The 13,006-nt window shown below is 48.3% G+C and overlaps 1 protein-coding gene across 1 annotated transcript in view; it reads right to left on the bottom strand.

Moving 5' to 3' along the window:
• The window catches only part of CCDC9B (coiled-coil domain containing 9B), a 114,542-nt gene extending 103,737 nt beyond the window's left edge, over window positions 1-10,805 (bottom strand). Inside the window, exon 1 of the mRNA XM_032802518.2 lies at window positions 10,599-10,805. Coding sequence (XP_032658409.1) covers window positions 10,599-10,610 — 12 coding nt within the window. The 5' untranslated portion in view covers window positions 10,611-10,805. The remainder of the gene's footprint in view (window positions 1-10,598) is intronic.
• Window positions 10,806-13,006: the final 2,201 nt, after the last annotated feature.

Genomic DNA, 13,006 nt, shown 5'->3' with positions numbered 1-13,006 from the left:
GCATGGGGCATCAGCACAAAGTCTCTTGGAGGAAAAAGTAAAATTTAGGGATCCAGTCTAAAGCAGGTTCACTTTATAGCCACAGGAATATAATTATACAAGGGGCACCTACCTGACTAATGGCCACAGAAACAGTCTAAGGCTTGGGTTTGAAATACCCAGGCCCCTTGGAAACACAGATTCACCCCTCACTTGGGTAGACTCATCCCTGTATCCTTCAGAGGTAAATAAGATGAGTTCTCTACACTTTTCTGTGTGGGAGTCTTTCAAAAAGGGCCTTCAAACCTCAGGTCCTGTCTGTTCTAAATAGACATTACCAGTCCCGTGACAGTTTTTGTAAGAGTCAGGGTTTATCTCAGTGTCCTTAGCCAAAAATGCCTCTTCTTTCAGCCATCACCATTGTGCAATAGAGCATGCCCCAGATAGCTGCTGCCCTCCGAAGCACACAGAATTTGAACATAAGGGCAGCTGGGCCCACTTCAGAAGTTGTTAGAGCCGCAGGGCCCTGCAGTAGCATCTTGTAGATGCTAGATTCTGCCCTGATGTACACTGTCCAACTCCACTGATTTCAAGGTTTGGACAGAATTTTACACAATCAACAGAGGTGCCATAGGGAGTCAGGACCTGCTGGAACAGTTTACAAAGAGGGATAGAACCAGATGATTGTTGGTACGTTGTGGGAAAGGTGCTACGGGCCACTCTGGGAGTCAGGAAAGGAGAAACAGTGGGAAGAGACTGAGGGGATGAGAGAGTTGTAACATACTGAACTGATCTCAGACAGAAAAAGGATTTGGACTCAGATCTGGGAATAGATAACGCTCGGGTTGGTAGTTAAATCTCTTGTGATATCCATGGCTATGTGTGAGCAACTATTGAGAGCATATTGGCTGCTATGTATCCTGCCTACACAGTCACCGACTGCCAGTTTCTAACTGACATTGATGTGTAAAGTGCTTTGAGAGACTAGTAGTATGCAAGGCCCTATACAAATATAAAATGACATACTCCTCTAAGTGGTCTCTTAGATTTCTATAGCACCTTGCATCCCAAAGCATTTTTATAAATGGCTACGAGAACAGTAAACAGGAATCTCCTTGTCAGGTCTTTAGCTACCCAGACAAAAGCTGAAGGTTGTGGGCAGCTGTAACGAGACAATACAAATACAATGGGAGGGTCCAAGTCCTCGCTCCACAACTTGTGACGCAGCAGATGCAGTCTCCAACATCTTATACAAGTTTAGACAAAGATTTAGTCCCAAACAAGCAAACAAAAAAAGACAAAACCAGAGGCCCCTACAGCATTTACTGAAAATTCTAAAATAATTTGTCAGTAGCCAGTTCTAGGCTAGTAAAATACGAACAAATGTGCAGCAAAACTCTGGCTTCTTTGTTCTCTCAGGCAATGGATCCCCAAATTTTTTCAGCGTTTTCCATACATCCCCAAAATTTATTTTTGCCTTCAAAGTCAGAAAGCTCAGCTTTCTGTGTTCACCATGGAGCCCATGCCAATTTTGCAGTCCTCTGTGATTTACAAAGCAAATGATCTTCCTGCAATATCTGATGCAAATGAATTGCCCACTGTCCCTGTCTCTGGCTAAACCTGGCTTGATTTGGAGGTGTTTGGCTTCCTCCTTTGTCTGGAAAAAAACCTTTGTCACTCCAAAACATAGTATCAGAGAGAATCCAGAATTTCACATACAGTGTTGTTACATACATTTCACAGTGATATTAATGACCAGTATGTTGTTAGTTTCAAATGATATATTACATGACACCTCTTATGTGGATATCATGACAACAGTCTGTGAGGTGTATTGAGCTAGTCAGACCAGCTGAGATTTATTGTTACATATCAGGGAGCTCCTTGCCATCCGGCAGTGTGGTTCTCTTAGGATCACAGTTACATTTTCCTATGGGCTTCATTATGATCTCATTGTACATTATTAGATTCTGCTTGGTCTTTGTAATGGGTGTGTTCAGGTCCAATTCACCCCAGGGAATCACATTGCAGGAGGCCCTGCTATCCAGCTGAACTCACACAGGGCATTTCCCTGTTAACGTTGTTGCTTGCACTGAGGTTGGTGTTGTCCCTTGTTGATTTCCTTCCTAAAAGCCTGAATCTGATATGCTCTCAGACTCAAGGACAGGGTCAAGATGTCAACACTGTCTGAGGCGCCATCCCCCTCATGTGTGGTGGGTGAACCGCAGGCTTGGGGAGGCTAGCCCCTGGCTGTCCCACCCCTTCTTCCCAGGGCCCCACCCCTCCGTCCCCCTTTCTCCCACTGGAGCCCAGAGGGCGGGCGGGCAGCGCGGCCCCCAGCCCGAGCCCCAGAACGGTGGGCGGGCAGGCAGCTGAGCGTGGCCCACACCCCCAGCCAGGAGCGCTGGGTGGCCAGGCAGCATGAGCACTGGCTCCAGCTGCCCAGAGTCCCTAACTGCAGGCTGGCCCCCACTAGCCCCAGCCTGAGACAAGGGCATTAGAGCCTTCCCAAAAGTGTGGGGGGGGGCACTGCCCAAGGAGGAGATGAAGGCAGCCCTCTGACTGTGTCCCAGGCACCTCCCCCAGGGCAGGTGGAGGGACTTGGCTGCAGCCAGGGGTGGGCCTCAGAGCCACAGCCCAGATATGGTGAGAGCCATGGACCCTCCACCTACCCACGGTGCAGGGGCCCAAGCAGCCTCCAGCTCATGTCCCAGCCCCCCAGGCTCCCTGCCCGCCTGGGGCAGTGCCTGCACAGCTCTTACCATGGCTGGGTTGTGGCTCCAAGGCCCTCCCCCACAGGCAGCTGTGGGAAGCCAGTGTGGAGTCATGGACCCTCCTCCTGCCCTGGGGGGCTCGGGAGCCCAGGGAGTAGAAACACGGGCCAGGGACTGCTCTCAGCCCACCCCCACCCCGGGTAGGTGGAGAGACTGTCACAACTCCCCACAGCTGCCTGGGCTCCCAGTTCGAGCTCCAAGCTGGTCTGAGCGGGGATGGGGACTCGGGAGGAAAAGGAGGGGAAGGGGTTCACCCTAGTGAAAAGCGGATGGGCCAGACCCGTCCACTTTCAAAAAGTGGGAGAGCTATGGCCCCGTCTCCCCCAGTTCCAGCACCGCTGGCCTGGGGCCACGGCCAAGTGTTGCAGCAGAGCACAGTGGGAAACGGGGGAACCTGAGGATGGGGGGAGTATGGGTGTGGCCACGCAGGCAGTTTGGGTAGACTGAGCCTTCACCTGCCTTTGATATCCGCTGCGCATGATCCCCCTGTTGGACAAATCTGACTGAATATTTCTGCGACCTTCCTCTGCTTGTGCGCACACGGCTAAAATGGTTCAACTTTCCTTGCAGTGCTGTCATTGTGCAGGGTGCATGTCCTTTACCTTCTCCTGCTGTCTCACACAGTAAATTCATCTCACTATGGGTACGGACCACTGGTCACCTGCTCACCTCTGCTGTTGCCTTCCTCCATGTACTTCTGGAGGTGTTTGTGCCTCCTAGAGCTTTCATCCTTTTTCTTGATGTTTCCACTGCAGCCCATGTCTGGTAGCGTAGCTAGTGGGATGCATCAGAAGCAGCTACTTCTCCTCCCCACATTTTTAAAATAGCAGTGCCTCACAGGCTCCGCTCTGAACGGCCTGCCCGGCTTCCGCCCCACCTCTGCCAATCAGCTGTGTCTCCCAGCAGGAGGGAGATAGCTGATCGCGGGGCGGAAGCAGCGCCTGCCGGCCAGCACTACCAGCAACATGGCCGAAGGAACCGTGGGGCGGGTGGCTGCGGCAGGCTGGCGCGGAAGCAGCTCGCTCAGACCGCCCTGGCGGGGCTTGCTGCCTTCTTCCCCCACCCCCAAGAGGTAGGGCCAGCCCTCAGCTGGGCTGGTGCTGCACGCGGTGAGCCCCTCGCAGGCTCTCCTGGTCCCGGGGGCAGCTCCAGCCCCCTCTGCACATAGAGCCCCGGGGACTCCAGCCCACTTCTATCCCCGGTAATCCCTTCCCAAGCTCCATACCCCGTGTACCCCTCCCATGTACCCCGTGCCCCTGTCTTTCCCTCCCCTTCACCTTCCTTCATACCTCCGTCCTCTGCCAGCCTCCCTGTACAGCCGGGGGGGGGCAGCGTGGCTGGAGGGGGGCGCAGCATGGCCGCAGTGTGGCCGGAGGAGCCAGCCAAGGGCGGGAGGGGGCACGGCGTGGCCAGAGGAGCCAGGGAGCATGGCCGGAGGAGGAGCCAAGGGGGATCTTTTTTATGTTTGCTTGCTCCCCTTGCTGTTAGAACCTGGCTACGCCGCATGTGTCTAATGTGAGATTACCTTCCTGGAGCAGCCACTCCCATAGGTGGTGATCCCAAGTGCCATAGACTACCCTGTTTTGAATTAGGAAGTCTGTCAAGTCCCTAGAATTTCATGTAGCAGCCAGTGTGTGTAAGTCAGTGACATAAGGGGTCTTTCCCCTCCCCTTTGGACTAGTCTTTAGTGAAAAGTCTGTGTCACTCCACAGTTTCATTCTGCTTTGGGGAGCAATACATCCCCAGGGCTCCTAGGACTGTACTACTGTGATGCTTGAGGCAGGGGCAAGTTTCAGAGTGCTGCAGGCTTCTCTGCCTTGTTCCCCAGTGAGGTCAAATAACAATTTTACTTTCCTGCTGTGTCATCCTGTATGGCGAGGCCTATGAACAGCTCGAACTTCTCCTTCCACCAGGTCCATCATTGGGCTATGTTTGTGTCACAGGCCCTGGTGCTGACAAGGGGAAGGTGGAGAATGAGGAGGATGGGGGACATGCAACAGGAGGGTCAAGCTATGCTGCGCGCCAGAAGCTGTTTGAGACTCCACAGCAGTCAGTCCTGGCAGTCAAACATGAGCGAGCCTGATTCAGGGAAGTAATCTTGGGTAAGTGTGTAAATTTATTTCCAGTTACAGTGATGTACTGATGGCACCCCTAACTTAACAGGACACATCTAGTGACTTTTCGTTAGTTTACTCATACTAGAAGAGGTATAAGTACCACACAAGTAGAGTTGTTATCTGCTTGTCATTCCCCTGTAGAGTTAGACTGTGGGGGTGGGATGCCGAGCAGTTTGTTTATGTACACAGAGACATCCCTTGCATCTTCCTGTCTGAGCTTGATGAAACTTTCATGGAGGTACTCTGCAATCCTCTGCTGAAGGCTTCTAGGGAGGGCAACCTTATTTCTCCCTCTGTGGTAGGACGCTTTCCCATGCCAGTCAGCGATAACTTCGGCAGGCACCACTGCAGTAAACAGACTAGCAGTCTTTGGGCTTGGGCAGTTTCAGGATAGCAGTAGCAGCTGTGCTGTCTGTGCTTTTGTTAAACTCAGGAGTGAGATCTCAGCTAAAATCCCCACTGCCTGTGGAAAATGGTGCAGCATTCAGTGCCAGTGCCCTATCGTATTTCATGCAACTGAGCAATTCCATGCACAGTTCTCTCACCCCTGGTGAACCATACTTATGGCTGGTGCTGTGAGTGGCACCATGCACAAGCCATTCCAAAGCAGAATTGCAATAAGTATGTTGTGTTTAAAACTTTAGGGAAGCAAGGGAAGGACTTCTGAATCTTAACTTTCATTTTCCATTGTGACTATACTGACAATCACTCTCTGTGTTTTATCTGAAGCTGCTGCTGTTGTGGTCTTGAGGTTCCTCCTCTAGATCCATGGAAATCTTGAACCAGATAAGGAGGAGAAAGAAGAGGACTCGGACTGACATGTTTAGTAAATTCCTGCAAGCCAGTGCTGCATCAGACTGAACAGAGGCCCTCAGGGGTGAACATTGCAGACTGTGTGGAGAATGAAAGAGTGGACAGGAGAAAAGCCCAGAAGTCAGACTGGGAGATGGGTCTTCTCTGGTAGCAAACACAGATGCTGCAGACTCATGGAAAACTCCACTGCAGCACCTCCCTACATCCCTCTCAACATTCCACATGGCATTGGATGACACATCCATACCCCACCACTTCACTTTGGGGGACACTGACAACCACAACTTCTCATACATTGGCCAGTAAGAGCCACGGTTGATGTATATGTAGCTAAAATGGACATAAATGTTCCTTCCCCTTCTTTAAATTATGTTCCATACATTTGTTAAGGTTTTAATGTATTTGCTTTTAACTTGCACAAAATTATTTGAAATGTTTTTGTTACTCAATAAAATTAAAATAACTCATCTTTATTGGTTCCTAACATATTCTGCAGTATGGCTGACGGTACTGAAAGCACCCATTCACCTGTGATTGTAAACTTTGTTAGTGTAAACAGGATCTGTGACAAATAGTGTAATCGTTATAAATGTACAGCAAGCACCATACAATTCCTAACAGGCCCCCAAACTGCAGGGCCAGGTAGAGCACAGTACTCCATAACACATTACTGGGATTCACTGTTAAAGTGTTCTTTCAAAGCCTCCTGGCGCTGTATAGCTCCACACCAAGCTCTTCTGATAGTCCTTCTATCTAGTTATTCAAGCTCAGCAGACAGCTGCTCCACCTCCACCCTAGTGGCAACTTTTTCCCCTCACAGATATTATGCAGGACACATCAGCCAGCTATAACCATTGGGATAGTTTTCTCACTGAGACCAAATCTTGTGAGTAAACAGCGCCAGCATCCCTTCAGTCTACCATAAGCGCATTCAACTGTCATTCTGCATTTGCTGAGCTGGTAGCTGAATCTTTCCTTGGTGCTGTCAAGGTGACTGGTGTACAGCTTCATGAGCCAGGGGAGCAAGGGGTAGGCTGGGTTTTCCAGGATCACTATTGGCATTTCAACATTGCCAATGATAATCTGCCAGTTGGGCAAGAAATTCCCTGCCTGTAGCTTTCTGAACAGTCCTGTGTTCTTAAAGATGGGAGAATCATGCACCTTCTCCAACCAGCCCTCATTGATGTCAGTGAAGTATCCCTGGTGATCCACCAATGCTTGCATAACCATAGAAAAGTAGCCCTTTCTGTTTGATGTACTCTGTAGCAAGGTGGCCTGGTGCCCTAATAGGGATGTGCTCGAAATCTGTCACTCCACCGCAGTTCAGGAACCCCATAGCTGCAAATCCATCCACTATGTCCTGCACATTGCCAAGAATCACAATCCTACATAGCAGGAGATGATTAATGACCCTGCACACTTGCATGACAATAGCCCCCACAGTGGATTTTCCAACTCCAAAATAATTTTTCCCACTGATTTGTAGCAATCCAATGTTGCATGTTTCTACAGTGTGATTACCACTCATTTCTCCACTGCCAGTGCAGCTGCCATTTCATTGTCCCTGAGCTGGAGTCCTGGGGCAAACCCAGCACACAGATTCAGGAATGTGGCCTTGAGCATCCTCAAGTTCTGCAGCCACTGCTTGTCATCCCATGCCTGCATTATGATGCAATCCCATCAGCACTGTGGTGTTTGGGGTATTTGGGCAGCCTGGGGCTGGAGCAGAAAGGCCGGCAGCCACATTCGGGGGACTCTGGGATCTGGTGGGGGAGGGCAGTGGAGGTGCCGGTGGTTAGAAGGGGCGGAGCCGAGGGGTAGCCTCCCCCAGTGGGTGATTCATGTACTGCCCATGCTAGTTTGTTAAGTTAGACTGTAATGCTGGAAGCATATTTTAAGTCTTGTTTGTTTGTAACCATTTCTGTCCCAATTCCATGTCACTTAAGCCTATGTCGTTTTGTTAATAAACTTGTTTCATGTTTACTATAAACCAACTAGGTGCAGGGCATTGAAGTGGAGGGCGTGTAAACCCCAGTGAAGCCAACAGCCTGCTGTGTATTTTCTCTTTCCAGGAGCAGCAAACTTCATCATTTCTGTGAGGGTGCAGAGAGAGGGACTGGGTGCTGCAGGGGAGACAGTTTTGGAGAGCCTGAGGACTGGAGGGGCAGAGTAACCAGGCTGGTGGGAGTCAGGATCAGGCCATTGTGCTGGGAGGAGGTTGTTGGTGTCAGGACTCTGAGCCAAAGCAGCACAGCATAGAAGCACCCAGTGTTACTGGGCAGGCAGTGACAGAACCCCTTACTGGTCTGGGTGAGCCCCCTAAAACATCACAAAAGTGAAGAGGAACACCGGGCCCATTTGAAAGTGCAGGGATAACCTTAGGTAAGCCGCGAGAATTAACTCATTATATGTCCACATTATTTGGAGAGGTCTTCAGATACCTAGGAGAAGGGCACCATACAAGCACCATGATAGATCAAACAGAATATTTGGATTGTAAGCTGTCTGGGGCAGCAACTGTCTTTTTGTTTTGTGTTTGTGCAGCACTCAGTACTACGGAGCCTAAATACTGTGATAACACAAAACAACAAGTAATAATAATTACCAAACTAGAATCTGGCCAGAATTTAATACCACTGCTCTTAAAAAAAGTGCTATGAGATCGTTAGTAACTAGAGGGGGCCAGGACCACAATTTTTTTTAACATCACAGTGGGGAAGGGTGCCAGCTAGGTCACGTAAGTGTTCCTTGGGGGTCTCCCATCCTAGTATTGACCGAGTTGTGCTTTGGCCCTGATCCTGCAATGAGCTCCATGCAGGTAGACCCCTTGGCCCCAAGAAGAGCCTCATTGACATTAATGGGCTCCCCTGTGGGCACAGAGATCTGACTGCATAGAGCTCATTGCAGGATCAGGACCTAGACTGTAAGATGCGATGGGATCAAGGAATAGGAGTGAATGTATCCCTAGTCAGAAACCAGTGAGGGAAAAGATAGCTAAACTGGTTTGCTAAAATGTACCTCCCATTCTGTTTCAACATATTTTCATTTGTGTCATGACTGAATATAAATTCTATCAGTAACAGAGTCATACTTTTTCAATGATGCTGTAACAGTATTTCATAAAGACCCACAATTTCCATGCCAGTCCTGCAAAATTTTCCTAATGGGCCATTTTTAATTGTTTTTATTTTTGCAGGTGATTGAAATATTCTTTCTTCATTATCATCAATCATCTAGTGGCAGGTGAGCAGATTTTGCACCTGGGAAGGTATATTTTATGATAATTTTGCAAGACTGGTTTAATCTGAATTTAGGGTAACCCTAAACAGACTCTGTTCTGAGTGTGCTGAGTTGGCAGGTTATGTATTTGCAGAGTGGTGGGCATGTTGCCTTTTTCAGGGTGGGATCAGTGTACTGTCTTCCTTGAAATATACACCTTTAACTTTTAATTTCACGAAAATGGAGAACGGCAGAGCTGCATTCCAGGAAAGCCATTGCAAACCCAGATTTTTTTAGAAGGCAAATCAGGACTGCAAAAGACCTGTTAGGTCATCTAGTTCCTCCCCTGGTTGTGCAAGATTGTTCCTTATTGTATATTTGTCAGTGTTTTGTCCAGTTTGAAATGAATCTAGTAGCGGGGCTTCCACCATTTTCCTGAGGAGATTATTCCAGCCTGATAGATGTCCCTGCTAGAAAAGTTTTGCTGCTATTCAGCCTATTTTTGGGTTATGGGGATGGGTGCTCAGTTTCATCAAAATACTTAGGGGAAGCAAAGGGAAATCCACACCCGCCCCACTCAGAAAAACATAGCAACCGAACAAAAACAACTTGTCCACAGAAATGCAGAGCAGCATTTTGAGCCCTGACATTGATTCTCTGGGGAGCACTGATTGTACGCCCAAGCGTGGTCAGCATTTTCTTACTAGCTGCTGCTCTGAGCGAGTCGATAACAAGGGTATGTGCCCATTCCTGAGCTGCTGGGAAGAATGCTGGCTGCGCTGCCACTTAGGATGAAAAGTGGCTACACTTCACCCTACCCGGCATAAAGCTCTTCCGGGGAACCAAGGCACCCGTATGTCACAGTGACTAAAGCAGGGAGTTATAAATGGGTTTGGCAGAACAAGTGTGCAGTGTGCTATGAATCAGAAAGCAGAGCCTGATGCCTCAGAGACAGAGAGCGAGCACTGTAAAGAAAGACCTCTTTCTATTAAAAATGAAAATGTAACAAAAGGAGGCGAGGGAAGCAAGAGGCGATGTGCTTCAGTTACATGGCAATGTCGCATTCTGTCCCCCTACTCCTAACACACGCACTCCATTATGCATCTCATTAGTGCTTGAGAGCACCTCCTGTCTCAGGAATCATCTTTCTATGTGCATTTCTCCCTGCAGACTTTCACAATCAGCTGTTTCTGAAGTGAGAGAGCTCAGAAGGGAGTGAGGGTGAGAGAGAGAGAAAAGGTGGGGGAAGGGAAAGGGAGAGAGGGACAGGCCCCTAAACTAGCATTTCTCTATGAAATCCAGTGCACAAGCTCTCTAAGAAATATTCTCTGCCTCTGATCTAACAGCTGTAGCTGAAGGCCCCCTGACTCCCAGTACCAGGATGAGTAACGTCCAGCATGACCTGGCTTTATGGGTTTTTTCCTCCCAATGCCCCCACCCTTCTGGATAAGAACATCATCCTGAGCCAGCGACCGCAAACTGCCCCAGTGATCAGTACATGAAATTCGGCATATGAAATCCACTCCCCTCCCTCCCACACATCTCAGATCATTTTAGATACACAGCTGTTGGCCACAAAAAACCCCCAAAACAACAACAACAAAAAGAGAGTGAGCGCAAGTCACTTCTTGGCTTTTTTAAAAGAGAAATGAATCCCCCCCATTCCCCTCCCAGTAACAACAAAGGCAGCACTCACAGATCGCTGCATTTTGGACCTCGGCGGTGAAGCCTGGTGGATTCCAAAGCAGAGCTAAAAGAGGAGAGCCATCAGACGGCCTTTCTCAGCACTGGTTGCACAGCATACAAGATCATGTTTTGATTACAAAAGCCTCGTCTGGGCTCCCAGCCAAGAGCACGGGCTGCCTAATATACCAAGCACAGACAGGGTATTTGAAAGCCTGTGTCCTCCTCTCAATCTCACTCTCTTTTTTAAAAGAAACACTCCCCTCTCCCCCACCCCCCCGATGACTTCCTTTAACTCGCTGATGCCAGAACCCCACATGGGAAACTGTAAACCGTGGTGAACAGTGAAAAATGGATTTGCAAACAAACAGCCTGACTTCACTCCACGGCTGTTCATAGTGGTCATGTTATTTGGCTTGCATGGCTATTTGGATGACTGGCAGCCTGACAGGTATTCATGAAAATGTTCTTGAATCCTGACTATTTCATCGATTCTAGCATGAACGACCCTTCATCTGAAAATTTGTATAAGAAGTGCCTTATTCTGTATTTTATTTTTGATATTTTGCTGTTTAAATGTTTCATTCATCTAATCAGGTATTAGAGACAATACCATTTGACGTACGTGACCAAGCATACAGCATGAATAACGAATAGGAAACAGCTAAGATGAATGGTTCTCGAGCAACCCACAGGGTGAAAACTGTTCATCCAAACAATCCAGCGAATAGATCATAAATAACTAATACATTTGCTGAAATCAGGATGAGTTCCTAAATGATTTGCAAGCAGCAAAAGGCCTACATTTGCTAGGCATATTCTTGGTAATGAATAATTTGACCGCCTCTTAAGATCAGCTACTAAGAAGATAGAAGAGATAGGAGAGAGTGAAGGCACCAATCTTTCCTGATCACTTTTTCCCTCGATGAGAATAGCTGTTTTAGTTTATTAGCATCCTCAAAGTGACCTTCCTGCAAGACATGGAGAAATGATCAGAGGCATTGTGATAATGATGGAAAAGGTTTGCCATTTCCCAGCTCACATATTGGCAGTAGCAGGTGGATGGATAGAGTGCATTGGTGCTCTGACTCAACTCTTCCATTACAGACACCCTCATGTCAATACTTAGGCGATCTCCTCCCATCCCATTCTTGTTTGCCTATGCTGAAAATATTATTTCAGCTTATTGTCCTGGTACTGCTGTGCTCTCCTTTAGCATAGCCAGCCTATCCTCTCTCTCACCCTCTGAATGATCTTGCCCTGGCAGAAGTCCTTGCAGGTTAACAAGAGAAAGAAATACCATCAGGGGATTATTTTGATGTCCACAATATCTCCACATGACAGGTCACAACCAAAAGGTACTTGTGTCCTTTGATGGAGAAGCCCCAGCACTAACATCCTATTCCTCTCCAACAACTTCCTCACAACATGTTGTTGAGAGGTTCACTGCATCACAAAGACACAGGCACGGTTAGTCAGAGTGTGTTATTGTCTTATGCTCATCTGAAGCGTAGTCCAAAACCCATTGAAGTCAATGGCAAGACTACCATTGATTTCAATGGGCTTTGGATCAGGCTCATAGTCTTTGCAGAGTCATCATAACTATCTTGGATCAGAGCCCAAGCCAGAGTGGAGCTGGCAGAGTGACTTAGTGACAGTGCTTTGGGGGAAGGATTGCCTCATATTGCCTAGCGGCAAACATTATGGATGATAAAGGGAATCCCCTGCAGTCCGCAGCAGGGAGAATGGTGCCTGTGAAATGAGGCCTTATGAAGCAGGAGAGCAAATGGAGGGATCTGTGGCGGGTTGCACAAGACACTGTTGGGGGAAAGGAGGCTGGAAGCCATGGGTGCCCTGTGAGCCATCTGGATGAAGACACTGAGATGACTGAATGAGAGAAACTAAAGATGACTCAATGATCCCTCACTCTCACAGAACCTGGGAGGCAGGCCAGTCCTCGCTTACAGACAGCCCCCCAACCTGAAGCAAATACTCACCAGCAACTATACACCCCACCACAGAAACACTAACCCAGGAACCAATCCCTGTAACAACCCCCGTTACCTACTCTGTCCCCATATCTACTCTAGTGACACCATCAGAGGACCCAACCACATCAGCCACACCATCAGGGGCTCATTCACCTGCACATCTGCTAATCTGATATATGCCATCATGTGCCAGCAATGCCCCTCTGCCATGTACATTGGCCAAACCGGACAGTCACTATGTAAAAGAATAAATGGACGCAAATCAGACATCAGGAATGATAACATACAAAAGCCAGCACGAGAACACTTCAATCTCCCTGGACACTCAATAACAGATTTAAAAGTAGCCATCCTTCAACAATAATACTTCAAAAACAGACTTCAAAGCAAAACTGCAGAGCTACAATTCATTTGCAAACTTAACATCATT

This window comes from Chelonoidis abingdonii, chromosome 4 (genome assembly GCF_003597395.2).
Source record: "Chelonoidis abingdonii isolate Lonesome George chromosome 4, CheloAbing_2.0, whole genome shotgun sequence".
Taxonomy (NCBI): domain Eukaryota; kingdom Metazoa; phylum Chordata; order Testudines; family Testudinidae; genus Chelonoidis; species Chelonoidis abingdonii.
This window is presented reverse-complemented; position numbering and strand designations above follow the sequence as displayed.